Source organism: Pavona decussata, unplaced genomic scaffold (assembly GCF_977016875.1).
Source record: "Pavona decussata unplaced genomic scaffold, jaPavDecu1.1 SCAFFOLD_12, whole genome shotgun sequence".
NCBI lineage: Eukaryota > Metazoa > Cnidaria > Anthozoa > Scleractinia > Agariciidae > Pavona > Pavona decussata.
The window spans coordinates 533,886-559,503 of record NW_028145435.1 but is presented as its reverse complement, the minus strand read 5'-3'; the positions used below and the strand labels follow the sequence as shown (position 1 = coordinate 559,503).

Genomic DNA, 25,618 nt, shown 5'->3' with positions numbered 1-25,618 from the left:
GGCGAAATAGCACAGCTACATCTTATTATATCACTACCGATCACAGCGTTGCTTACTCACAGGAGATATATTCATATATTGCATCAGGGCCCAGTTGTTCAAAGCGCAATTAAGCTAATCATAGGTTAACTTGAACTTTGATTCGAGTATAATTTCTCATTAATGAAGACTCTTCAAAAAGATTATTGTTCCGCAGTTTTGTCTAAGACTTTTCTTTACCGTTAACTTAAAATTAGCATTTAAAAATATTTTTAATGAGCGAGATAAATACCTCGGTTAATTTTTAATCGGGGATTAGCGTTAATCGGCTTTCGAACAACCGGGTCCAGAAGAGTAACTGATTATATTCAAGATAACACAGATAAACCACGTGACCTCTTTGCTTGCCCTACCCTCTCCTCCCTAGTAGCGGCAACAGGCGGAAGTTGAGTACTGCCATAGCCCTGGTAGGGGACCCCCCGGTTGTACTTCTGGATGAGCCCACCACTGGCATGGACCCAGTAGCGAGGAGATTATTATGGGATACACTGTCACGTGTTCGTGCTGATGGCCGTAGCATCCTGATTACGTCGCAGTGGTAAGTCCCGAATACGCAAAGGAGCGCTTCCTTTGGAAGAAGATAGTCTTGCTCCTAAAAACGTTACGCATAAAATTAGGTGTCTATTTTTAGCCTATTTCATTGCACGTTATCATTAAACAAGAGTTCAATCAGTGGAAAAGTTAAAGGTAAAATCAAATGCAAGGCTGATCGGACAGCTAAAATAATTTTATTACCCAATATTTCGATTAGACCAAGCTAACCTTCTCCAGGGGCTGTAAGAAGCTAAGTGCAGCCGCTGAAGAAGGTTAGTATTGTCTAACCGAAATATTGGGTAATAAAATTACTTTTGATGTCCGATCAGCCTTGCATTTGATTTTACGTTTTCTTCAACATTGCTGATCCTGATCTACACAAAGATCCGTCTACACTTTGCTACTGTTTGTGCAAGAGATCCTTGCACTATTGAAAAGTTAAAGCTTTACCAACGTTGGTAATTGGAAAATTGAACACAATCCCTTACTTGTACCAGCCTTCTCACTGTATCTGGAGTAGGAATTATATTTTAATGATAATTACATGCAGAAGAAAAGGTACAGGTTCATTCTCTTCTACACCTATTATTATTATTATTATTATTATTATTATTATTATTATTATTATTTATTTTTTTTTATATATATACATAAATTTCAGCACATGAAATCCCAAGTCGTGGCATGTTTTACTAGAAACTATCAGAAATACGTAAACTATTCACCGACCTGATACGGGCTTATATTGATTTCACCGAGTCACACATTTTTAATCTAGATGAATTTCATTTGTGTCTAATTTCAGCATGGAAGAATGTGAAGCTCTATGCACTCGACTTGCCATTATGGTAAACGGACAACTTAAATGCCTGGGAAGTCCACAGCATCTTAAAAACAAGTTTGGTAAGGGATACACACTAATGGTACGCGTGTCTGGTGAAGCTCCGGACACAAAATCGTTCAAGGAGTTCATGGAGGAGTGGTTCCCTAGCAGCGTGTTGAAAGATGAGCATCTTGGCATGCTCCATTACCACATCTGCAACAAAAGAGTAACGTGGGCTCAGCTGTTTGGCACAATTGAGCGAGTCAAATGGAATTTCAACATTGAGGATTACTCTGTGAGTCAGACCACTTTGGAGCAAGTGTTCTTAAACTTTGCTCGAGGACAGAGACCGAAGTTCGAAGACAGTAGCCTATATTTTCTATAGAATTTCGTCAACTTAAATATAATAACTTTTAAAGCTATTTTTATCGGAAAATGTCCTTAAATTCCCTCATATATTTACCTTCTCGACTAAAGCGGGGTAGAATTGTAAGTTTGTATCTTGTTTTCGACACCTTTTAAGGAGTTGGGTAAGCAGAGGACCCATGGACTCAATTACGATTTTACTCCAGAGTAGCTGCTTATCTCGCTTGGTAACTGGCAATTGCGATTATCCACAGTACTTCCATGCTTTAGTACTTTTCCATGCTTTAGCAATTCGCTTCATGCGCGACGTTTTTATAATAAAATGCTCTTTATTATTTATTTAGTGTAAGCCAGTTAAGGTGTTAATTAATCTCTAGAGACAAAATAAGATATTTAAAAGGTGAAAGCCACGCGGTTTATAAAACCACTCGACCTGTAAAACCATAGTTAATTGAAGGCAATGATTATGAAACCTGACAAACTTCTTTGTTATATGTTTTTGTTTGCCTTTTTGACCTTGACCCTGCACAAACAACAATAGAATTTGGAATGTGTTAGAGCAACTGACCAATCGAATGTTTTGTTAAGATATTCAACTGTGGTGTGAACGTTAAAACAAAGGATTGTGCACGATCGTGGCCCTTCCAACATAAACTGCAGCACCATTGTTTTCATGGCAAGGTTTCATAACCAGTCCCTCAAGTAATTATGGCAAAACCAAGTGAAAGAGGTCAACAAGTTCATAAAGTCAGTCCACGGAAAGGATTAACAGAATTGTAAGTAAGATTACAATCGAGGACTTGTAAAATCAGTAACGGACCTTCGCACTAATTATTGTATTTTCTTCCCAGTTTGATTATTGTAGAACTTTCAAAGAAACGTTGAGTACAAGAATTAGAATCCTCAGATTTCCGTTGTGTTGAGCGCTCCTCTTTATTTCACATATTTCAGCTGCTAGCATGACTGAAATGAAGTGCTTCATTGAAAACGTTCCAAACCAGTGTGTTTTATTAAGAGCTTATACATATGAGTATGAATATCATTGTTTAATAAATTTTTTAATACTCATGTTGCGCCTTTGTGCGTTTGTTTGTGTAATGTGACGATCATCCCCACACCAGAGAGGCCCTTGGTATTTGAACGTTTGGAGATCGACTTGTACAATTCCCTCTCCTCTAGGCCAAAACGCCGTCCAAACATCCTATCCCTAATGCCTATCTCCGGGGCTAAGGCAGAAATTTAGGTTATCATCAATTCAACAGCTGCTTGGCAGAGAGAGAGAGAGAGAGAGAGAGAGAGAGAGAGAGAGAGAGAGAGAGAGAGAGAGAGAGAGAGAGAGGCCACAGCATAATTACCATTCAAATTTCCCCTCCTCTTAGAGACGATAAATCCCTCACACCTCAGGCCATGCAGACGGTACACAGTCAAATGCCAGGGTTATTCCTGGTATGAGGGTTTTTTGAAAACTTTTGAGACAGCAAGGAGAAGACAATACTAACATCTGTGTGGAAATTATTTTGAGGGTAAAAAGATGACCTTAAGCTATGGTAACCTATCGTTTTCGCTCCATGTTAATAGGGGTGGGATGCTTTAGCTAAAAATTAAGCTGAAAAGTGGCTGAAACTTTTATAAAATAAACAATAAATGGAAATTTCAGTGGCTTCCACAGAGTGGCTCTTACATCCATTGTTTCCAGGTCGAATTGGAATTTGGGAGTGTTGGTTTTTGTGGAGGGAGGAAAACCGGAGAACCCGGAGAAAAGGAACGAGAGTAAGAACGAGAGTAGGAACGAGACTCAACAACAAACTTTGCAGAGCTGTTGTCGGCTGTAGGAAAATTCTAGCTGACCTTTATTCGCAATTTTCACGACACATTTGCAGCTTTGAAAATGAAAAAAAAAAAAATTTTTTTAGCGTTACGAAAGTCCGAATTTCTTAGGCGCGGAAATCCTTCCGCCGCAACAGGTATCCACCGAAGTGTTGGGTGTACCTCAAGTTTTCAAGACGTTATAACACGTTTTGCAGCTTGGGATAACACCTATTCTTCTACTAGCCAGTCCTTGTTCATTTTATACAAAAGAGAGCAATGCGAATGACGACTTTCTCTAAATTTCATGCGCATTCCAGTCCAATTTTCAAACACTTTAATATAATTGTTAAACTGCCTGACCTTTGTTTTTCTTAATATTGCAGTCGTTATGTATAAATTTCACAAAATTTCCTTCTGCGTTTGATACTTTCTTCCCACAAGTCAATAAAAGACAGAACTATGGAACTCAATTAGTGAAAATTCAAAAACCCTCTTTATTTGAAACTTGAAGGAATCAGTAAAAAGCGATCTTTTCAAATATTATTAGTTTCTTGTATTCTTATTGGCAGTTGTGTTGTTTCGCAAATTAGCTGTAAATTAGTCTTTTGTTTATTTTTGTCACCTTTCCAAGCCTTAATGTTTTTTCTGCTATAGTTTAATATAGCTTGTTATTAGTTGCCATAGCTATTGTGTGCTCTTCTAATATTACTGTTTTGTATTCATATTTAAAGTTAACTATTCTAGACTTCCCTCATAGCGTAGAATTAGCGTTTTCCTCTCCTCTTTTTCTTTTTATGTGTGCATTAGTGCTTCAGCTTTCTTGCTGACCTGTATTTTATTTCTATTTAATACTGATGTCAACTGGCTGCATGGCTCCACTAGCCCCTATGGTTATTCCAGGCAGCCAGGGCCCAGTTGCTCGAAGCATGGTTAGCGCTAACCCGGGTTAAATACCATGACAACCTATAGGTTTTAATACCTCTTAACCAATGGTTAGCGCTAAGCATGCTTCGAGCAACTCAGCCCAGTACTCTAATTATTACTTAAAATAATTGAAAACTGGAACTCGGTAACGATTACGTCACTTAGTCGAGCCCTAGCACACTAAGTGAGGATTGAGGAGAGGCCGGTTGTATAAGACCAAATTCATGTTTGGCTTACTTACTTGTATACGTTGTTGTCACTCGGCTTCAGAGGCATTCAGATAACGTGTATAATTAACAATTATTCCACGAGCGCGCGTTGGATAAGAGATGATAGATAGCTAATGAGGCGCGAAGCGCCGAGTTGGCTATAATCATGTCATATCCAACAAGCTTGATTCAACTAATTGTTTTATTAAAAACAATAAAAAAATATTGCTAGATCTTGCTGATTTTGTTTTGCAAGAACAACCAGAAGACAATTTATTGGTCGCTCTTTCTTGGGTATGGTATAGTACTCATATACCATGGCCGCTAAACCAATCAAATCCCTGGAATTGCATTAAAGGATACAGTTTGTAATTAATAATGAGAATTATTAAAAACTGGATCATTGGATAATGAAATTCCAGGTATTTGATTGATTGATTGATTGATTGATTGATTGATTGATTAATCAATCACAATTATGGTAAGCCTTGTTGCCAGCGAGAAAAGAAAATATTGCTTAATTTTCTGGTTGTTGCTAACCCAGTTACTCCTTTTGCGTTTGTTAGATACGCGATGATTATAGCTAACTCGGCACAACGAGCCTTGTTCGCTGTCTATCGTCTTATACCCAACGCGCTCTCGTGAAACAATTGTTAAAACGCTAGGCCTACAGTACAACACGAGCTTGAAAACTTTAGCTTCTCGTGTGAACGCTCCTTAAATGTGACTGTCTGGTAAGAGTTATGACGTCACCGTTATATTTGAGCATAAATCAGCAACCTCGTTCCCAGGGTCTCTCTTCTTCCCGCCCCAGCGAGAGAGAGAGAGACCCTGGCTGGAGCTGGTCACGTGGCACCCAAAATCTGGGTGCTTGACACAATTTGTCGTTAGGGAGGGGTAGTAGAGTATGCAGTTGTCGCTTTCTCAGAAGGACGGAGAAGCCAGCTACGAACGATCGAACTTTACGACAACAAGCGGTTTTACAACCAAGCATTTTTACATCACACGCTCACTTGAGACCTGGAAGAGGTTCACGTTTCTTCCACTCAGGTAGAGTGTTGTTAATCCAAAAGAATTATTTTAGAGACAGTCGTAACGTTTCGGGACGCCAGAGGGAAACCGATAGACGATGGAGGACGCTTGAGTCAAAACCTAAACAGGCATGGTGATTTAGAACAGAGGTATCACTGGCTTTACGCCTTTTAACAGAGCTCCAAATGGGGTGAAATGGGAAAGAAGATCAATTTTAATATTGCCGAATGGAACACCAAGAATTTTTGGCACTAGAATGTAAGCAGGCGAAGTGTTCAGAAATACCAACGGACTGAAGCAAGCTGCGTGTGAATATAATTCAAAGGTACTTTTCATCTTAGTTTATTCCCTATGTCCTTGACTTTAAGACGTAGTTAAACAAAAAATATTGAGCTCAGAGCGCTGATTGTGATCGAAAACAATGTATTTACAGTGTATTTAATCACAGGAAATCGGTGACCAAATAAATATTCAATATTGTGCTTCGCGAATTACATGTAAATAAACAGATTACTATTAACAAGAAGAATGTATTGGTATTTTCTTGTGAGTGACGAATTCTAATGCTGTTACTGAAAGAATTTTCTATGAACTACATTTCATTTTATAGAGCAAAAGATGTACTTATTACCGCAGTTTAAGCTTGAATAAATGCTATTTCTGGTAGAATTCATGGAATCAGTTCCAACTAGTGTAGATAAATTACTCCGGTTCAAGTTGTAGAATTTATGATAAACCTCTGCTTCAATGACCGTTTGAAATTCCCTAGATTGTACTTAATATACGATTTTTGCAGACGGCATGAAACTGCGCCAAATCTCTCGCATTTCGCTTGCTTAAATCGCATCCGCTTGAAAATCTCTGATCGCCTCTTGCGAATAAAATAATTGAGCGAGTGTACCCCGACTGGGGAGAAGTTTGTCGTGTGCTGTCACGTGACCAGCTCCAACCAGGGTCTCTCTCTCTCTCTCGCTGGGGCGGGAAGAAGAGAGACCCTGGGAACGAGGTTGATAAATCAGGTGTTGTCTTGAGATGACGTCACAAATCGAAGCCAGTGTGAACAAGTTAATGTCGTCTCAAGGGTACTGACGAAATTCAAAATGGCGAGCGGCTACTCTTTCCCCGGGATCAACTATGGCTGCCCATTTTGAATTTCGCGAGGACCCTTCGGACAAGGTTGTGAATAAGCAGTTGTTTGCTTTCAGGCAAAAAGGAAAGAGGCAGTGAGCAAACAACAATCATTCTTCAATCTTTATTTGTACTCACTCTTGTTCAAAAATAAAATTACAACAAAGAAAATATTAAAATGCTTTTCTTTTCGCTAAATAAAAAAACTTTTTTCAGGTAAAACGTCACCAAAATGCTCGAATTCCACGACAACGTGGTATTACAATTCACGACAGCTCGGATTATTACAAATTACGACAACAGGTTATTACAATTCACGATAGATACGTTATTACAATTCACGACAACCGTTTTTACAATTCACGACAGGTATTACAATTCACGACAACTGTTATTACAATTCACGACAGGTATTGCAATTCACGACAGAACACCCACCCCCCCTGGGGATAAGGGTGGTTCGAACGCTGTAGACGCTAAAAACACCAAACATTTCACCTATTTAGGCGGCAACGAAATCGGAGGAGGTTCTTCTAAGATTTGAAACTTCGCGTTTCCAGCAAAGTCCATTCATTCAACGAAAAGAAAAACTGAATTTAAGAAAGAATCTCATATATTGTTAGGTAAAGCGCATCAGCATTTAAGCAAAGGTTAAATGATCCATTGATTGATACCCCTTGTATTCCAATTGTTGCTTTTCAGGCACGGAACACAGCTGATTAAAAAGCGAGTTCATGAGACCGAGAACGAAGAACACAGGCACGCTGATCACAGCAGATTTTAGTATTTTCAATAGTCACCTTTTTATTTCAAAATAATAAAAAATAATACTTGTGAAATGTTCGTGGCTGGTCCGATGCGGCGTTTCGGCCAAGAGACTCTTCAGAGACCTTCAGAATATACAACATCTTGAATTTGCGAACGGGACTTTAGGCGGGATGCTCCACGAGTTTGCCTATAAATTCTGAAGGTCTCGGAAGAGTCTCTTGGCCGAGACGAAACGCCGTGTCAGACTAGCCACGAACATTTGACAAGTATTTGACAATTTTTTTTTTCAATTATTTATTGTAAAAAACTAGTAATTTAAACATTCTAATATTTATTTCGAACTTATTACAAAAATTAAATGGATTATTCTAGAAAGAAGAGACTTAGAAATCCATAAGCAAATGAATACTGCCTTATTCAAGCAAAACTGATAGGTAGGTGAACTTAAATTCGAGTTCATAGCGACAACCAGAATTCAAGGCATGTTTCGTATTTTCTAGTGGTTCCATTGATTTACTGTGCTAGTTCATATTTCGCATTATAGCTAAATCGAATTTAATTTATGCTGTTACCCTCTATTTTACAGTTTAAAATCTTCTAAAAAAATTATTCTATTTTAAACTTCTAGGTGTCTGGAAATCGGATAAAACACAGTGTTCCTCGTGTTTGATTTATTACTTCAAACTCGCCTACTTTGTCCTATGTGGCGTAACTGTGCCCACGTTCCTTAAAACAAAGTCCATCCATTTGGTAACAGCCCATTTTACAGTTGTGTTTTAAGTGACCTAGCCTTGGATTGGAAGCGAGGCTGGGGGTGACCTTCTTTTGATACAAACCTCACTGCTTTCATATATGTAGATCATGCTGTTTTTATGCTAACTAGTTTGCATTTACATATGAAAAGCAGTGAGGTTTGTATCAAAACAAGGTCAACCTCGCTTCCAATCCAAGGGCAGGTCACTAAGCACACGACTGCAAAATGGCCTATTGCACATTGTGGCTTATAATTGGCAGCTAACGGCAAAGAAATGTTCCAGAACTTCAAAACGCACGTGTCTTGCTTTGACAGTAAATAGTTACCACAGGTGCAGTAAGTTTTACCTTAAACGGGATGATAAGAAATTTGTTTCGGTTAAAACATACTACATTTGTGGCAAAATTTTCTTAAGGACCAAAACTAGCTCGATTGACGAAAATACATGTTTGATTTTAAAACCAAATATTCGTTCCCATGCTCCCCCCTTCCCTCCCCCCCCCCCCCCCATCGAAGCCGCACAACAGCTTCTTTAGAAACTTAGGCCCCGTCCACACGTATACGTTTACGTTCTTTAACGATATATTGTTAACGATACAACGTATCGTTTTACGCCTATCCACACGTAAACGATAGGAAGGATAAAGTGAGGTCGCCTGGGAACCAGAATTCCCATGAAATCTTGACTGAGCATGCGTACATGCTCTGTGACGTAAGCGTTTACAAGTTGTGTTGTCCACACAAGAGTAGATAAACGTGCATTTTTGTGCGTTTACAAATTTATCTACTCTGGCGGGCGTTTTCGAAAATATCCGTTTACAGAGATCGTTAACGTCGTTTAAGTGTGGACGGGAGGCCTAAACACACAAAAAATATACTTTTACCAAGGTAAACGTGTACGTGTAGATGGGGCCTTACACTCTTGACGAAAATACAGCCCAATCTTGAAGGCTTCACTGTTTTACTGTTGTTTCGTTTATCATGTTCGCGCTTGGAAGCTGTCACTCAACGACCACTTAAAAAGCGTACCAAAAAGAAAGCGAAAAATATATACGTATAACGATAGTGGTATATAGTTCTAAGTTAACTGTCGACATGCAGGTCTAAAAAGACTCTTGCTATGCTTGGGTGATATATCCTTTCAGGTGGCTGGCCTAAGTTCTGGAACAACCTTCCTCTTTGTAATAGATATATAACTTTCTATAAGGTTGTTTTAACTTCCCTTCTTCCCCTCCCCTACCAAATTGTGTACATATCTTATATCTAATTACTTTTCATATAATTTAAATTTACCTGTATTTTCTGTCGTATCTTTCTTTTCTGCTGTTTGCAAGACGCAGCTGAAAATTTCTATTGATAACTACGTAATATAAATCGATAAACTGTTATTATTATTATTATTATTATTATTATTATTATTATTATTATTATTATTATTATTATTATTATTATTATTATTATGCTCGTTATCATTATGGCAATAAAAAACTTTCTTGTGCTCTATAGTGCATTAATAGCCACACAAGGTGCTCAGCATGGCCTGTGGGCTATATCTGAAGTCTGAAAAAAAAAAACATGCGTTTTTCACTTGCCTAAAATGCTGGACATAATAAATAATTACAAGAATTAATATAAAAAAAATTAACATAAAGACAAAAGAGGAAATATATTGAATGAACGTTTTTGCCTAAAGCTGGAATAAAATCTTCAATGATAAATTTTTCTTATAAAAGAATGCTTTTTTTAAAAAACTAATATCAAGAGAGATTGCTATTGTATATCATGCAGGACACAATCACTCGTCCTCCGCTCTCTGTCCTCGAGCAAAGTTCAAAAACACTTGTTCTAAGGTGGTCTGACTCACAGAGTAATCCTCAATGTTGAAATTTAACTTGACTCTTTCGATTGTGCCAAACAGCTGAGCCCACGTTACATTAGTGTTGCGGATGTGATAATGGACCATGCCTTGATGTTCGTCCTTTAACACGCTGCCAGGAAATGAGTCTTCAATAAACTGTTTCAGCGGTCTGGTGTCAACAGTATCCCTGGACATGCGCGCTAGAAGAGTGTATCCCTGACCAAACTTGTTTTTAAGATGCTGTGGACTTCCCAGGCACTTGAATCGTCCGTTTACCATGATCGCAAGTCGAGTACACAGAGCTTCACATTCTTCCATGCTGAAAATTAAGCAAAGTAATTAACCGATAATTGTGGCAGCAAATGCTAAAAATCCTGAAACAGTAAAAAAATCTTTCGGGTGGTAGCCAAGGGAGGGGATCTGCGGGAAGATGCGAGGCATTTGTAGTGTCTTTCGATCCCCACCCTTGAGAATTTAAGAGCAATTCTCCAGGAAAGTGAAGCAAAGTTGGAAATGAAAAATTTTAACCCCCCTTCAATTTTTGTGTGGAGGTAGGTTACCTTGGGGGTTAAACAAAAACAACCATGTTTGGATCGGCAGATGTATCGTTGCCATGGCAACCGCACTAGTTGACGTTGGCCTTAGGACCATGTTTGAGCAAAAGTTCCATTCTCAAAAAGTAAAAGTAAACGAGTCTGGTTCTCGGGTGCATGTGAGCCAATTCAAATAAAATTCATACAGATGGTAGAGCCACTCTTCCAGTTTATAAAATTTGCCGTTAAAATAATTTGGGTTTTATAAACAAGTAGAAAATGCTCGTCTTACTATGTTCCCTGTCAGCCATTTAAACAAGAAGGAAAAACAAGCACAACCATATTCGTAATTTCTCTGAAAGTACTCTTTCCACATAAACCAAATTAGCAGCAGAGATTACACAGTTATTGACATTTCTAAATATCACAAAATCTATTTGGGGAAAACTATATTCTGGCCATGGGTGCTGAAGACACCTGGGACAAATTGCAAAAAATTGCAAAATTGGTAATTGTGAGGGCTCTAGTATTTGGCTCAAACAGGCTTTAGAGAGAGAAAATCAGCTTCAAAAGTATCTTTTGTTATCTTTTCTGCTACCTACATTTAGTAAATAAGGTTTTGGCCAACAAATTTGATGAAATATAAATTGATACAAAACCTACCTTTAAAGGTTTTGGGAATTTCTTCAGGATGCTTTCGTCGCGTGGTCCTCTCCGGTGTCTCTCCTTCGTACACTCCGTTTTTTTTACCAAATCTAGCGCAGACTCTAATCTAACAGTTACTCCCATCGAATATCCAGTTTGCCGTGTTTCAGAGCAGAGATGATGATACAAGTAGCCCGCATACACTTGACAAAGAATAGTTGACAAGGTCCAAAACATGGTAGTAATACTTGCGATTTCTGCCGTCGAGCACCTAAATTCATCAATATTATCCAACCAAGAAGTAAAGCAAACGTGTCGAAATCAATGTACAAAGCAAATACATGCCTTTGAACAATCCAAAGTAACGTCTTTGGCTAAAATTGAGTCAGATATTGCGATAGTCGACAAGCCAAGAATGGTGAATAAACTGAACGCATAGGCCGGACGTCCGAGAAGCACGACTGCTGACCGGATGTAACACAATGTAATGGGATGTAACACGGGACGTAAGTGTAATGATATCCTCTTGTAATGGGGTTGTTTTACAATGGCAATGGTGAAAAAAGCCAAAAAAAAAAAACCAAAACAAAACAAAAATGAAAACCGAAAAACCAAATGAAAACAAAAACAAAGGAAATGAAGTTGAACTGAAGCTTGGGTGAAGATCATAATAGCCATGGCACCCAAAAAAAAGATTGCTTTTTAGACTGTGAAAATGCAATTACAAATTCAGTTATGATTAACTATTCGTGACAAGAGAATGAAAAATTCGTACGTGAAATGTTACATTTACGTACCTGGCCGGCAAAGAATAAGATCCATTTCGTCGCTGATTTCATCGCGGTTTTACCAAATCCGTAGGCTTGCACGTGCCTGGAAATATCCCTTTGACATTCATTGAGTTTTATATTGTTTCCACTGCATTCACAAACGTCCCTTTTGGGATTTGAAAAAGAACAACTTCCCATTGTCCCGACCAGGATATTTTCCTTCGTACGACGATATGCAAATTTCCCTTACAGTATTTTTGATCGACGGCACAAATTTACTTCCGGTCACTCCTCCCCCCACCAAAAAAACAAAAAACAAAACAACAAACAAATAAATAAACAAACAGAAAGAATGCCAAAATCTGGGCAGGTATTAGGTACTGAATGTGAAAATTTCTCGGCCTGGAGAAGACTTATTTATTTCTGGAGGAGAGGTGGGCCAAAAAATTCAACTTCGTAACTTCTAATGCGTACGCTAATGCCCCACATCAGCGACGTATCTTACATGCAGGCCATCCTTAACATCCAATAAGCAATGAATTAAAAAAACAAACAAACCCAGGAAACATGGGCGGCTTATATGGTTGCGTAAAACGATCAGTGAAGCGCTTTTATTTTGTCCTCTTTATTCTGTAAAACAGTCATAAAAGCGGATCAAAATGTCGCCCTTTTATTCCTCTATCAATGGTATATTGTACCAAAAATATCTAAAGAAGAGGCCATGCCATTGCGACAATGTCGCTTTATCTGAAGCTACAAAAACAAACAAGCAAAAAGCGCATATATCGCATTTTAAAGTACATCCAGTCAGCAGTTTTGCTCCTCGCATTTCCGGTCTACATACGTTTGGTCATAAACAGGTCGTAAACAACGATGTCTTCGCTTCTCAATCGTGCACCACGGAATGTACGACTCGATTTAGCCAAAGACTTAAGAGTCACTGTCTGAGAAAACCAGGCAGAGGTGAAAGATGGGGGTCGGCCGATTTCCTTCAAACTTTCACCATTTAATGTCTGTCCGAAATGATAATGAATGATGCTATTTAGCAATTCTCTTGCTGTTGCGTTTCGTAGTTTGACCACCCCCCCTGGTTTTGACCCTTACTGACCCTGATGTCACGCAAAATATATGCAGAATTTGAAGCTCAATAAAATATATTTCGCCTCATTTCTGTGGACTCATATCGATTTCTTGTATTGTTTATCGTCTAAAAAACGTTGTTAAAGGAAAATATCCCGACTTAACATAAAACTTAATTTTTTATGGAATTTTGCAATTTCCTTGCGATCGCAAAAATGTCTTGGGCCAAATGTGAGGCAATTTCGAAACTGTTTTTCTCAGAGGTGCGGCGTTCCTTTCCAAACATTTCTTGATATTTTTTAAGCCAAACATCTGTTCTCCCAAAATCAGCAAACTCTAACTTGAGCCATTAAAATGCGTTTGCATGAGCCACGCTCGAAGTCAAAGATGACTCGGTATTTTTGCTAATGAAGTTCCACAGCGGGTTTTTCTCGGTTTTTCTTTATTTCATCTTCTTCTTTTTTGGATTTTTCTTTTTTGTATTTGGATAAGCTCGATGAAACTTTCCTAACTCTTCGAGGTAGAACTTCCCTGGAAGATTTAGTTGAGTGACGCTTTGGGTAGGAATAACATCAAATTGGTGTTAGCTCACACTTGATTTGATTATGCGTGACATGTCACGGTATTTGACAATTGTCAAACGTGATCACAAACAGAACACATTTCCCACTTTTTTGCATTTGCATTTTAAACTTGGTAACAACAAGCATTTCCCTGAAACTATATTAAGTCTTGGAGTCAGTCTGTTGGTGATAATTGTTAATTAAAATAAAAACAGCATCAAATACCTGTGAAACTTGCCACGGCAAAAGAAGCTCCGGTATGTTCGTTACATAACAGACAATTGAAAGAACAACAAATCTTTCTTCTGTAATGCGTTGGGTTCCGCCATAAATCTGAAGTGCTCTGTCTGGTCTGTGGGTTCGCCTTGTGGCGCTGAAGGTGTTGGTTTGAAGATTTGTCCCTTGCTATCCTGTACACGAGATATTGAATCGCACTGGCTCGTCAGTCTTGGTTTGGGAAGAAAGCGTGGCGCGACCGGTTCAAAGATCTCCGAAGCCAATTTGATTCTCAACAGAGCAGGTAAATTTGATGTCCCTGAAGATGAGAAGAGACAGACATCACAAGAACCTTACAACAGACTGGACCGGCCGAAAACAGACTATGTGTTTCCACCCAAGTTATAAGGGACAACGAAAGGGTAAAACACAAACCCGACGAGTAAATGGCAAGATGTCACAAGGCATTTTTGAGCTGCATAACGCTATTGTTCCCACCGGTTCAGGTTCGTTTTATGTTAACTGACTGACTGCATACTAGACTCATTTAAAAAATATAAACAACATCACCATTTACGGCCGTGGGAACCGAACGCGAAGTTTCGGACATTTGTTTTGTTTACTTTTGTTCCGCAGAGTCGCATTATGCCGCCTCAAATTAGTCGTATCACAGGACAACCAATCTTGGCCTCCATGCTACACTATTGTATTTTAACAGCTTTTAGTTGGAATTTTGGAATAAAGGCGGGAAACATTCTGCCCCATTTAAGTGTTTCTCAATTATATATTTAATATTTCATTTTCATGAGAAGAAACTAGTTTTGTTTTATACCAAAAATCATGATTCCTTGTAAAAAAAAAATATAATGTATTATTGGTATAAAATAAAACTAGTTTCGTCTGATGGATATGAAATATTTAATATATATTTGAGAGACACTTTAATGAGGTAGAATGTTGCCCGCTTTTATTCCAAATTCCAAGCAAAAGCTGCTTTTAAACTATATCAAAATACAATAGCTAGCATGGAGGTTAAGATTGGTTTTCCTGTTTAAGGCTCCGCGGAACAAAATGTAAACAAAACAAATGTCCGAAACTTCGCGTTCGGTTCCCACGGCCGTGAATGGTATGTTGTTTATATTTTTTAAATGAGTCTAGTATGCAGTCAGTCACGAACCTGAACCGATGGGAACAACAGCGTTATGCAGCTCAAAAATGCCTTGTGACATCTTGCCATTTACTCGTCGGGTTTGTGTATTTAATGCACTTTCATTGTCCCTTACAACTTGGGTGGCAACACATACATGTAGTCCGTTATCGGCCGGTCTAGTCTGTTGTAAGGTTCTTGTGATGTCTGGGGCAAACAGTCATTCCTCCTTCTCATCTTCAGGGACATCAAATTTACCTGCTCTGTTGAGAATCAAATCGACTTCGGCGGAGATCGCGCCACGCTTTCTTCCCAAACCAAGACTGACGAGCCAGTGCGATTCAATATCTCGTGTACAGGATAGCAAGGGACAAATCTTCAAACTAACACCTTCAGCGCCACAAGGCGGATCCACAGACCAGAAAGAGCACAGAAGAAAGATTTGTTGTTCTTTCAATTGTCTGTTATGTAACGAACATACCGGAGCTTCTTTTGCCGTGGCAAGTTTCACAGGTATTTGATGCTGTTTTTATTTCAATTAACAATTATCAACGACAGACTGACTCCAAGACTTAATATAGTTTCAGGGAAATGCTTGTTGTTACCAAGTTTAAAATGCAAATGTAAAAAAAAAGTGGGAAATGTGTTCCGTTTGTGATCACGTTTGACAATTGTCAAATACCGTGACATGTCACGCATAATCAAATCAAGTGTGAGCTAACACTAATTTGATGTTATTCCTGCCCAAAGCGTCACTCAAGGCGAACTTCCAGGGAAGTTCTACCTCGAAGAGTTAGGATAGTTTCATCGAGTTTATCCAAAAACAAAAAAGAAAAATCCAAAAAAGAAGAAGATGAAATAAAGAAAAACCGAGAAAAACCCGCTGTGGAACTTTATTAGCAAAAATACCGAGTCATCTTTGACTTCGAGCGTGGCTCATGCAAACGCATTTTAATGGCTCAAGTTAGAGTTTGCTGATTTTGGGAGAACAGATGTTTGGCTTAAAAAATATCAAGAAATGTTTGGAAAGGAACGCCGCACCTCTGAGAAAAACAGTTTCGAAATTGCCTCACATTTGGCCCAAGACATTTTTGCGATCGCAAGGAAATTGCAAAATTCCATAAAAAATTAAGTTTTATGTTAAGTCGGGATATTTTCCTTTAACAACGTTTTTTAGACGATAAAAAATACAAGAAATCGATATGAGTCCACAGAAATGAGGCGAAATATACTTTATTGAGCTTCAAATTCTGCATATATTTTGCGTGACATCAGGGTCAGTTAGGGTCAAAACCAGGGGGGGTGGTCAAACTACGAAACGCAACAGCAAGAGAATTGCTAAATAGCATCATTCATTATCATTTCGGACAGACATTAAATGGTGAAAGTTTGAAGGAAATCGGCCGACCCCCATCTTTCACCTCTGCCTGGTTTTCTCAGACAATGACTCTTAATTCAGAATCGTCGCAGACATGCGGCTTAGCTGTGATCTTGATGCAACTATTTATCTTCCTGGATGGATTGTATTGATGAATTATTTCGAGACTCGACACACGACTGTGTAATGACCTGTTCGACTGTTCTTTATTCGGGTTAATGCATCATCATCTTTGGTCTAAAAGTAGATGTTCGGCGAGGTTAGCCAGTTAGATTTGTCCTTTCCGCTAGAGTCTGTGCAAGATTTGGTCAAGAAAATGGAGCGAGCGAACTGATGAGAGACCCATCCTCTACGACAAAAGCATCCTGAAGAAATTCCCAAAAGTTGCAAGGTAGGCTTTGTTTCAATTTATATTTCATCAAATTCGTTGGCCAAAACCTAATCAATCAAATGTAGATAACAGATACGATGAATGAAAAAACCTCTGAAGCTGATATTCTCTATCTAAAGCCGGTTTGAGCCAAATACTGGAACCCTCAACATTTCCAATTTTGCAATTTTAGCAACTTACCTCGGATGTCTTCGACACCCATGGCCAGAATACAACTTTCCCCAAATAGATTTTATGATATTTATAAACTTCAATATCTATGTAAGCTCTGCTGCTAATTTGGTTTTTTGGGAAATAGTACTTTCGGAGAAATTACGAATATGGTTGTGCTTGTTTTTCCTGCTTGTCAAAATGGCCGACAGGCAACATAGTAATACGAACATTGTCTTCTTGATTATAACACCCAAAATACTTTAACGGCAAATTTTATAACTGGGAGAGTGCCTCTACCATCTGTACGAATTTCATTTGAATTGGTTCACATGCACTCGAGAACCAGCCTCGTTTATTTTTACTATTTGAGAGTGAATTTTTTGGTCAAAACATAGACCTCAGGCCGACGTCATCAAGTGCGGTTACCATGGCAACGACACACCTGCCAATCCAAATAAGGCTGTTTTTGTTCATCCCTCCAGGTAACCTACCTCCACACAAAAAATGAAGGAGGGTAAAAAATTTTCATTTCCAACTTTGCTTCACTTTCCTGGAGAATTCCTCTTAAACTGTGACCAGCGTGAATCTATTTTGTCGGTTTATAGGACAATAAATCACACAGAATGGGGCCACCTGGGAGAGGACTTTGACAAGAAAAAAATTCTTCAAAAAATAAAATGCCTTGCATTCATGATAAAAACTTTGCACGAAGCCTCGCTTTCATAACAAGGTTCAAAGCAACTCGGAAATGGCTTATTGTTTCATGTCCAAAGCGTTTGTCAACATCAAATCGCCTGTTATTGAAAGTGAACCTTAAAAAGAATAATCCCTCTGAATGGAGCTGTTCTGCATAAAAATTAGATAGAAACAAAGTCAAACCAACAAAAATGTGTCTGGTGAAAAACGAGCGCCATAAGTAGAGCTTTGCACTCCAAGGTTACCTGTGTGACGTAATCACGATACACCGTCCATCTGCACGAACACGTGATAATGCATCCCATAATAATCTCCTCGCTACTGGGTCCATGCCAGTGGTGGGCTCATCCAGAAACACCACCGGAGGGTCCCCAACTAGTGATACGGCAGTACTCAGCTTCCTCTTGTTGCCGCCACTGGGGAAGGGAGGGTGGGATAAAATCAGTTGTTGGCACTAACGTGACTATTTAACAATTAGATTATGAGCTCGAGATTTCTATCGCGTGATAGTTGATGAGGGCGAAGCCCGAATCAACTATCACGCATAGAAATCGAGAGCGAATAATCTAATTGTTTTAGTATAAATCTACTAGTCGTTCAAAACTAAACAAGTAAATTATCTATTTCCTCATCGCAGACACTTCGAAAACGCGAAGAAGCGGGCGCCATTTTGTTGAAAATCGCTACTCACTATCTATCACAGAATAGATAGCGAGTAGCGTAGCCAATCAGAGAACGGCATTCGTGATAGAACACTAGTAGATTTATACTAATCCTTGATAGCTCTTGTTACAGTTGTCAGAGGCTTGCCACACAAACAAGACAACTGGAGGGGCTTCCCATGGAGTCAAAATGTCCGGTTGGAAATTTCAGAAACTTTCCATGTCAAATGGAAAGGCGTTTTGCCATCTGAGCAAAGAATCTCGTTTTCAATTGCAAACAAGCAATCTCATTGGTAGGTAAAAAAACCGTACGTGATGGCGCAATGACGGCACAAGAAGACAACAAAATGGCTTTAAAATTAAGTTTTTGTGAAAAAGGAACGGTAATGTCCTTTCCAACCGGATGGAATGGAAAAAGGGGAATACATCTAAAGGAAGTCCGTTTGAACCTCACGTGCCATTAGTTGTTATTATGAACTTCACCAAGACTAAAATAAATCACAATACAAAAATCGAACTAAAATGAAACATTCAAAGGTAAAAGGTAAGGACAAAAAAACATTATGTCACAATAGAACGTTTTCATTCACGTGACTACCGGCCATATTGGTTTACTGAAACAAACAAAAGTATTTGCATAAAAATAGTGTTCAATTCCCAGAGGTTTAGTTTGGGACACCAACATGGCCGCCATTTCTTTGTTTTGGGACACCAAGATTGTCACCGTGACGTCATGTGAAAGCACTCCATAGTACATAAATACGCACAATTTCAGGCGGGGACACCGCAACAGGGAACGCCAATTACTGCGCGCCCAGGATACAGAACACTAAAACAAAACGAAAACTACAATTGTCTAAAAACAACAAGTAATCTTCCTCCCTAAATTATGGGCCACTTTACAGATCAAGCATATCGATTTAAACAAGCGAGGATCATCAGGGTTGTAATAGGCAACGAGAGCTTGGTTATAGGAAGGGTAAAGGATAATTTTAAAAGAACTAAAAGAACAAGCAACAGAAAGTTTAGAAAGATAATTTGCATCTTAACCGGTTAAATCGAAAATTTCGGCTAAATGGTAAGCGCTCTCCCTGCAGTCCCACTGAGTGTCTTTAAATGAAGGAATATTTCATTGCCGGCTCAACTGTTACAACATTTCTTAGAACTAGACACATATTTTTGTCACTGAGTTTGATTACTTCAAACCATTACTTACATAATTGGTTACGCGTGTATGATTGTTATACTTGTTAAGCTTTTTTCCTGTTCTGATTTTTTTTTTACGTTCTATGCTTTAACTGCCTCCCTTCTCTAAGTAAAAGGTAGAGCCCGTTTGAAAAGAAGTGGAGATGGGTCGTGATGGATATTTACTAGGATGACGCAGTAGTGAGAGCACTTGCCTCCCACCAATGGGGTCCGGGCTCGATACCCGGACTTGGCGTAAGAAGTGGGTTGAGTTTGCTGTTGGTTCTTGTCCTTGCTCCGAGAGGCTTTTTTCCGGGTACTCCGGTTTGCCGCTCTTCTCAAAAACCAACATTTTCAAATTCCAGTTCGATCTGGATTATTGTCAAGTACTTTGTCACAAGCCTCTGGTTCGGGGGATTGCGCAAGCACTCTTTCTTTATGTTATTGACATTAAATAAATTGCTTTCTTTTAAATTACTTTAATTACTTTACGTTGCATTTGCACTTCATTGAAAAAATAAAACCACAAGTGAAGCCTGGAGTATATACCTGTATGAACCGGTCAACTTATCGGCGTGGTCTTGAAGCAGCAAGGCCTGAACAAGCTCTTCAACAACATCCGCTATAATGACTTCCGGTGCGCCCCGTAGTCGCGCGTACATAGTAAGTAGCTCTCTTCCGGTCAGCTGGTCAATCAAAGCGTCAAACTGAGGGCAATAACCAATGCGCTGTCGAACCTGGAAATAAGCAAGCGAAGCAGGTTCAATTGAAGGTTCAACATACATATTCTCATTACTTTTCTCTCCAAATTCCTTATAGTACTAGTAAGGAGAATGTTTCAAAATAAAGACGTTGCATCTTAAGGGATCACTTCCTTTATCCTCACAAACTTAGCTGCGTTCACCAGTAAGACTTACAAGGTTCAAACTCAAAAGGCATTTTATTTTTCATTCTGCATCCCTTCTGATTTTAACCATTTAGAGTGTATTGACCGCTTTCTCGTACACTCGAAAATATATGTGTAACATGGAACGAGAGTTGTGTGCAAAATGCTCAGCTTACACCTATAAGCAGTTTTCAACTTTTCATTTCTTGTTTTCAACTTTAAAACCATTGTACTTGTACATGATAGGTTCTTCTTTTAGTATTAGACAATTAGTATTTAGTATTATTAGTATTTAGTATTATTACAATTTATTAATAATTTAAGATCAAATTTTAGTAATTTATTTGCTCGCCCGGCAATTAGATCTGCCAAGACTATTGGGGACAGAGCCTTTTCGGTAGCTGCCCCATTTTTATGGAACTCTCTTCCCGAAAGCCTAAGGGTTGTAAGTAGTGTAAATATTTTTAAGAAACAACTGAAAACGTATCTTTTTTAACAAGCATACCATTAAAGGGATACTCTAGACCCCAAAACAACTTTCGCTTAAAAGGTAGCATTTGGACTATAATAAAGGGTAAACGGCATAAAAAGTACAAAAGAAAAAAGTAAAAGGCCGAAAATTGCCGGAGAAAGGCGAAATTTTCCCCTTTTTGGAGACCGGAAGTAAAAATCGTCTTTAGTGGAGCACGTGATCGATGACGTAGAATGAAGAACCGCTCTTGTTTACAACACTGAAGAGAATATGGATTCTGGGGATTAGCGTAGTTATTTTGCCTGTTTTTCTTCTGAAAAAAATGGTACAATCGAAATTGCCGACGGAGCTATGTTAGCAGAGCTATGAGGGCGCTCTGTCGTATGTGTTTAGCCGTGTAACAGCGAAGTGAACTCGGTTACGGACTCTACAAAACGAGTGCGAAGAGGTGTTTAAGAGCGGCAGTTACGCATTCTATCGCAAATTCGGTGTATTTCACATCCGCAATGAGATTTCATTGGCGATTGAATACGTTTTGAGTAGCATTAAAGTTTCCTTTTTATGGTACGGCGTTGTTATTTGAAATCCAGTTTAGTTACATTTTTCAAAAAAATCCACGTAAATTTTACCCCGGGAATTGGCCTGTTAGAGACACAGCGTACAAAGCTCAGCGAAAGCTTGGAGATGTGGGCAGCTTCCATTATAACGATTCACACTTTACAGGAGCGGTACCTGTACAAACAGCAATACTACGACGAAGTCTAAGCCCATAAATAAATTCGGAAGTCATTGTGTTGTGCTGGGCCTTTTGGGGCATTAAACGAGTTTATACCTTTCCTTCCATATTGCGTATTGCGTTCTACTGCATTCGAGCTCACTTTACAGGGATTTTTTCCGCTAAGTAATGATACCGGCAATTTTTCATTGTTTTCCATTTTAAAGCAAAATAAGGCCTTTACCTTTGAAATTATGCTGATTTAGAAAACGGTGTTCACCTTTGTTGGTCATTTTGCCCTGTCGCGCCACGTATACAGCGAATATATATGACAGTCGCATACAGGAACTGAACAAGGTTAATGAAATAACTGCGATACTACGCGTGTTCGAAAGGTAAGCTTAAGTATCATTATCGGCTAATGCTAGTTGTCTTCAGGCTGCACTGCAATAACAATTTCTTATTATTTTTCAAACATACAGTGAACCCTAGCTGGTTCTGGTGGAGTAGCTTGTTTTGTAATCTGTCTGGCGCGAGCGGCTTCATTGGACGTGCTGTCCTCCATCGGGACTATGCTCTTATTTTCTGATGGTCCTTCTTTAAAACAAGGTTGAAATGGCGTTTTGTGAGCTTTTCACCTTTCCACAGACACAGCTGTGATAATTTCTGGTTGAGAACAGTCTTCAGAAAAGTGAGCAGAGGTCGTGGGGTTAGCAAACAAATCGAATCGCGTGTGTCCGAACCACCCGTACAAAACCCGAAAGAAATGCGAATTTTTAAGACCTTCACCGTTGTTACTAGAATTAAGCATCAAGCAACCATAAATCGATACCGTATTATTGAATTTTCCTCAAATCACGAACTATACATTTTATTTTGAAATTTAAAATCAAGCCATTTACCGAATCTTGCTAAAGAAATCCAGGGGAATCTAACCGGAAAAGGTTTGGCGAGTTCTTCTTTCTACGTCATTTCCGGTTTTCGGCCCAAGCCCCGTGACGAGAAACTTTTCGCTTTTCTAGGCAAAATAGCGGAGATCGAACTCCAATTTTGGTAAATATCTTTTATTTGGGTCATAAGCTTTCTGAATTTGGAAAGTTGTTTTGGGGTCTAGAGTATCCCTTTAATTACGTAAGCATTTTTAGACTATGTACCATATAGATTTCTTATCGCTTTTTAATTTATTGTTAATATAATTTTGTTCCATTTTGTAGTTTTAACTATCATATTCCCTGCAGTTTCTTTTAGATATTTTTTAACTTATTGTAAAGTGCATTAGATCATATACATATAATGAATTTTGCGCTATATAAGTATTAAATTTATTATTATTATTATTATTATTATTATTATTATTATTATTATTATTATTTGTTATTTTGAAATACATTAAATCTGTATTAAGCCACTACTCTTTATTTATTTATATTTATTTATTTATTAATTTATTTATAAACATTATTTACAGTCGAACCAGGTCAAGCGTACCCCCCCTAGACTCTATTAATGGATCGATTATTTGAAAATTGAACCCATTAGTCGTTTCAAAGAATGCATTCATTTATTCATTGTTAACGCCGATCAATGATCAAATTAAAATTCGCAGAACATAGATCCGCGCTAACAGTAAAAGCAATAGCCTGTAAAATTCAAACTACAGTACATTTGAAACAGCTCGTTCGTTCAAACTGTTCCTGCATGTTGTTGGCACATTCATATAATTCGTTATGCAAATTTGGTCATGGCAAGAGCACAAAGTCAAACGCTTGCAAATGAGTCGGGCTGAAAAATTCCAATTTATCTTTCATGTATAGCATTACCTACCTTGTAGCATGAAAAAGTTTGGTATATATTATTATTTCACCAGACTGTCCATTATACGTCGACGAATAGCGCAACACATGTGCTGCCATTGTCGAAGGTCAACTGAAATGAACATCTTTCACTGTGAGTTCGCATACTTTTCGCTAAATTACAGTCAACCCGGGTCACGCGTGAACGATATTTTTGAAATTTGAACATGGTTTTGAAATTTACATGTCAGTTTTCAAAATCGCCAACGAGATTTCAGAGCTCCCGTATAAATTTCCCTTGCTTATTGACAATATAAAGCTATGAATTTTTCTTTACATTGCAAAATTGAATATTTCAAGAATAACAATTGTTTCCCAAGTATTTTGAATCTTTTTTTCAGTTAATGCGTCTTTTCGGAACGATTTCCAGAGAGATGTCCAATATTTCATTCACACGTCGGACATTACAAAGAGAAATTCGAATCTGTCAGTGTAAAATGCAGACTGCAGACTGCAGACTGCAGACTGCAGACTGCAGACTGGGGGTAAAATGCAGACTAGGGGTAAAATGCAGACTGAAAACTGCAGACCAGGGGTAAAATGCAGACTAAATTAAATTAAATTTTGTTCGGTTGGGCAGGTTGTATCCCGGAAAGTATTCATTCATTTTAAACCGTGAGAACTGTTTTCATTTTCTACGGTTTTTTCGCAAGCGCTAAATTCCTTTCTCGTTATCTGCGCAACAGAAATCTTTTCATATTTGAATTCTACATTTACTCAGCTTTCTATAGAGACAAAAATGAGCTCGATAGGACATATATTTATCGAGATACGAATTTTTGAGTTTTCTGTACTCGGTTTGTTTACAACGTAATATAATACACGGCACGGTAGTAAAATGCATCCATCCGCGCACTTTAAAATTCACCGATATATTTCGAAAGCACATCGTCAAATGCATTTTTATTTTTTCAAAACTAAAACATTTAAATATCTTGTTGAGCGGTTTTTCTCTTTATTTCGAAGCGAATTCATGGAGAAATAATTTTTGAAAGTATTGGAAGAAGTAGCGCGCCGTCCCCAAAAGTCACGCAATGAAATCCTAAGTTTTTTTCGTAAGCCTCAAATTCCTTTTTCGCTAACAACGCTACATGTATCTTTTTGGAATTCTACACTTACTTATTAACTTTCTATACAGACCAAAATCACTTCGAGTGTTTTACAGTCAACCCAGGTCACGCGTGAACGATATTTTTGAAATTTGAACGGACTTTTGAAATTTACATATACATGTCAGTTTTCAAAATCGCCAACGAGATTTCAGAGTTCCCGTATAAATTTCCCTTGCTTATTGACAATATAAAGCTATGAATTTTTCTTTGCATTGCAAAATTGAATATTTCAAGAATAACAATTGTTTCCCAAGTATTTTGAATCTTTTTTTCAGTTAATGCGTCTTTTTCGGAACGACTTCCAGAGAGATGTCCAACATTTCATTCACACGTCGGACATTACAGAGAGAAATTCGAATGTTCATTTCATTCTTGGAATTACTGTTCACGCGTGACCTGGATTGACTGTAACTTTAAAAAGATAGTCTTTATAATTTAGTCTGCATTTTACCCCTGGTCTGCAGTGTTCAGTCTGCATTTTACCCCTAGTCTTCATTTTACCCCCAGTCTGCAGTCTGCAGTCTGCAGTCTGCAGTCTGCATTTTACACTGACCGAAATTCGAATGTTCATTTCATTCTTGGAATTATGCACTTGTCATCGGCTTCCCCGAGGGGGGGGACCCCGGGCTGATGTGGGGGAATACGGGGACTTTATGGGGACTTTGCAACAAATTTCTTCCCTTGTGGTGGGGGAAATGTGGGGACTTAGATTTTTGAATGCCCTACTCTCGGGGAAAATATGGGGACTTCGGTTATGTTCAACTGAGAGGAGATTGGGGACAATTTTTGTTCGCTCGATCGATGGCAAGATGGCAGAGGAGAACAAGAAGGTATGTTTTAAAATCCATTGTTTTTTGTCTATCAAACAGACCATCCGTCAAAAATTTGTACGTATTTGTAGGCATTGGCAACTTTAA

General features: G+C 38.5%; 2 protein-coding genes, 3 long non-coding RNA genes and 1 pseudogene across 9 annotated transcripts in view; 2 read left to right on the top strand and 4 right to left on the bottom strand.

Moving 5' to 3' along the window:
• LOC146487921 (phospholipid-transporting ATPase ABCA3-like) overlaps positions 1 to 2,828 on the top strand; it is a 41,799-nt gene extending 38,971 nt beyond the window's left edge. For 3 of the 4 annotated variants that reach the window (XM_085125306.1, XM_085125313.1, XM_085125298.1), the window contains exons 18-19: positions 407 to 577; positions 1,379 to 2,828. In XM_085125306.1, the coding sequence (XP_084981432.1) occupies positions 407 to 577; positions 1,379 to 1,781 (574 nt within the window). In that variant the 3' untranslated portion in view covers positions 1,782 to 2,828. The remainder of the gene's footprint in view (positions 1 to 406; positions 578 to 1,378) is intronic. The other variant, XM_085125323.1, reaches the window with a different exon arrangement.
• A 5,372-nt stretch (positions 2,829 to 8,200) lies between these two features.
• Positions 8,201 to 8,857, bottom strand: LOC146487920 (uncharacterized). The gene is made up of 2 exons (XR_014867740.1): positions 8,311 to 8,857; positions 8,201 to 8,243 (listed from the first exon to the last, which is right to left on the bottom strand). It is a non-coding gene; the product is annotated as an uncharacterized LOC146487920 (long non-coding RNA).
• A 224-nt stretch (positions 8,858 to 9,081) lies between these two features.
• LOC146487914 (uncharacterized) overlaps positions 9,082 to 25,618 on the top strand; it is a 65,606-nt gene continuing 49,069 nt past the window's right edge. The window contains exon 1 of the long non-coding RNA XR_014867728.1: positions 9,082 to 9,219. This is a non-coding gene — a long non-coding RNA (uncharacterized LOC146487914). The remainder of the gene's footprint in view (positions 9,220 to 25,618) is intronic.
• LOC146487916 (phospholipid-transporting ATPase ABCA3-like) overlaps positions 9,217 to 25,618 on the bottom strand; it is a 47,095-nt pseudogene continuing 30,693 nt past the window's right edge. The window contains exons 15-17 of the transcript XR_014867636.1: positions 20,213 to 20,400; positions 18,062 to 18,232; positions 9,217 to 10,563 (exon numbers count right to left, since the gene is read on the bottom strand). The product of XR_014867636.1 is annotated as a phospholipid-transporting ATPase ABCA3-like (transcript). The remainder of the gene's footprint in view (positions 10,564 to 18,061; positions 18,233 to 20,212; positions 20,401 to 25,618) is intronic.
• Positions 13,948 to 15,069, bottom strand: LOC146487919 (uncharacterized). The gene is made up of 2 exons (XM_085125801.1): positions 14,622 to 15,069; positions 13,948 to 14,370 (listed from the first exon to the last, which is right to left on the bottom strand). The coding sequence occupies exons 1-2, from the start codon at positions 14,659 to 14,661 to the stop codon at positions 14,102 to 14,104; spliced, it is 309 nt and encodes a 102-aa protein (XP_084981927.1). The 5' UTR covers positions 14,662 to 15,069; the 3' UTR covers positions 13,948 to 14,101.
• On the bottom strand, positions 18,310 to 20,199 carry LOC146487918 (uncharacterized). The gene is made up of 2 exons (XR_014867739.1): positions 19,100 to 20,199; positions 18,310 to 18,955 (listed from the first exon to the last, which is right to left on the bottom strand). It is a non-coding gene; the product is annotated as an uncharacterized LOC146487918 (long non-coding RNA).

Coding starts and splice junctions, on each gene's coding strand:
- LOC146487919 (XM_085125801.1), bottom strand. CDS start 14,661: ATGTCCGAAACTTCGCGTTCGGTTCCCACGGCCGTAAATG. Junction 14,371..14,621: donor GGTTCCCACGGCCGTAAATG/GTGATGTTGTTT, acceptor TCTCATCTTCAG/GGACATCAAATTTACCTGCT.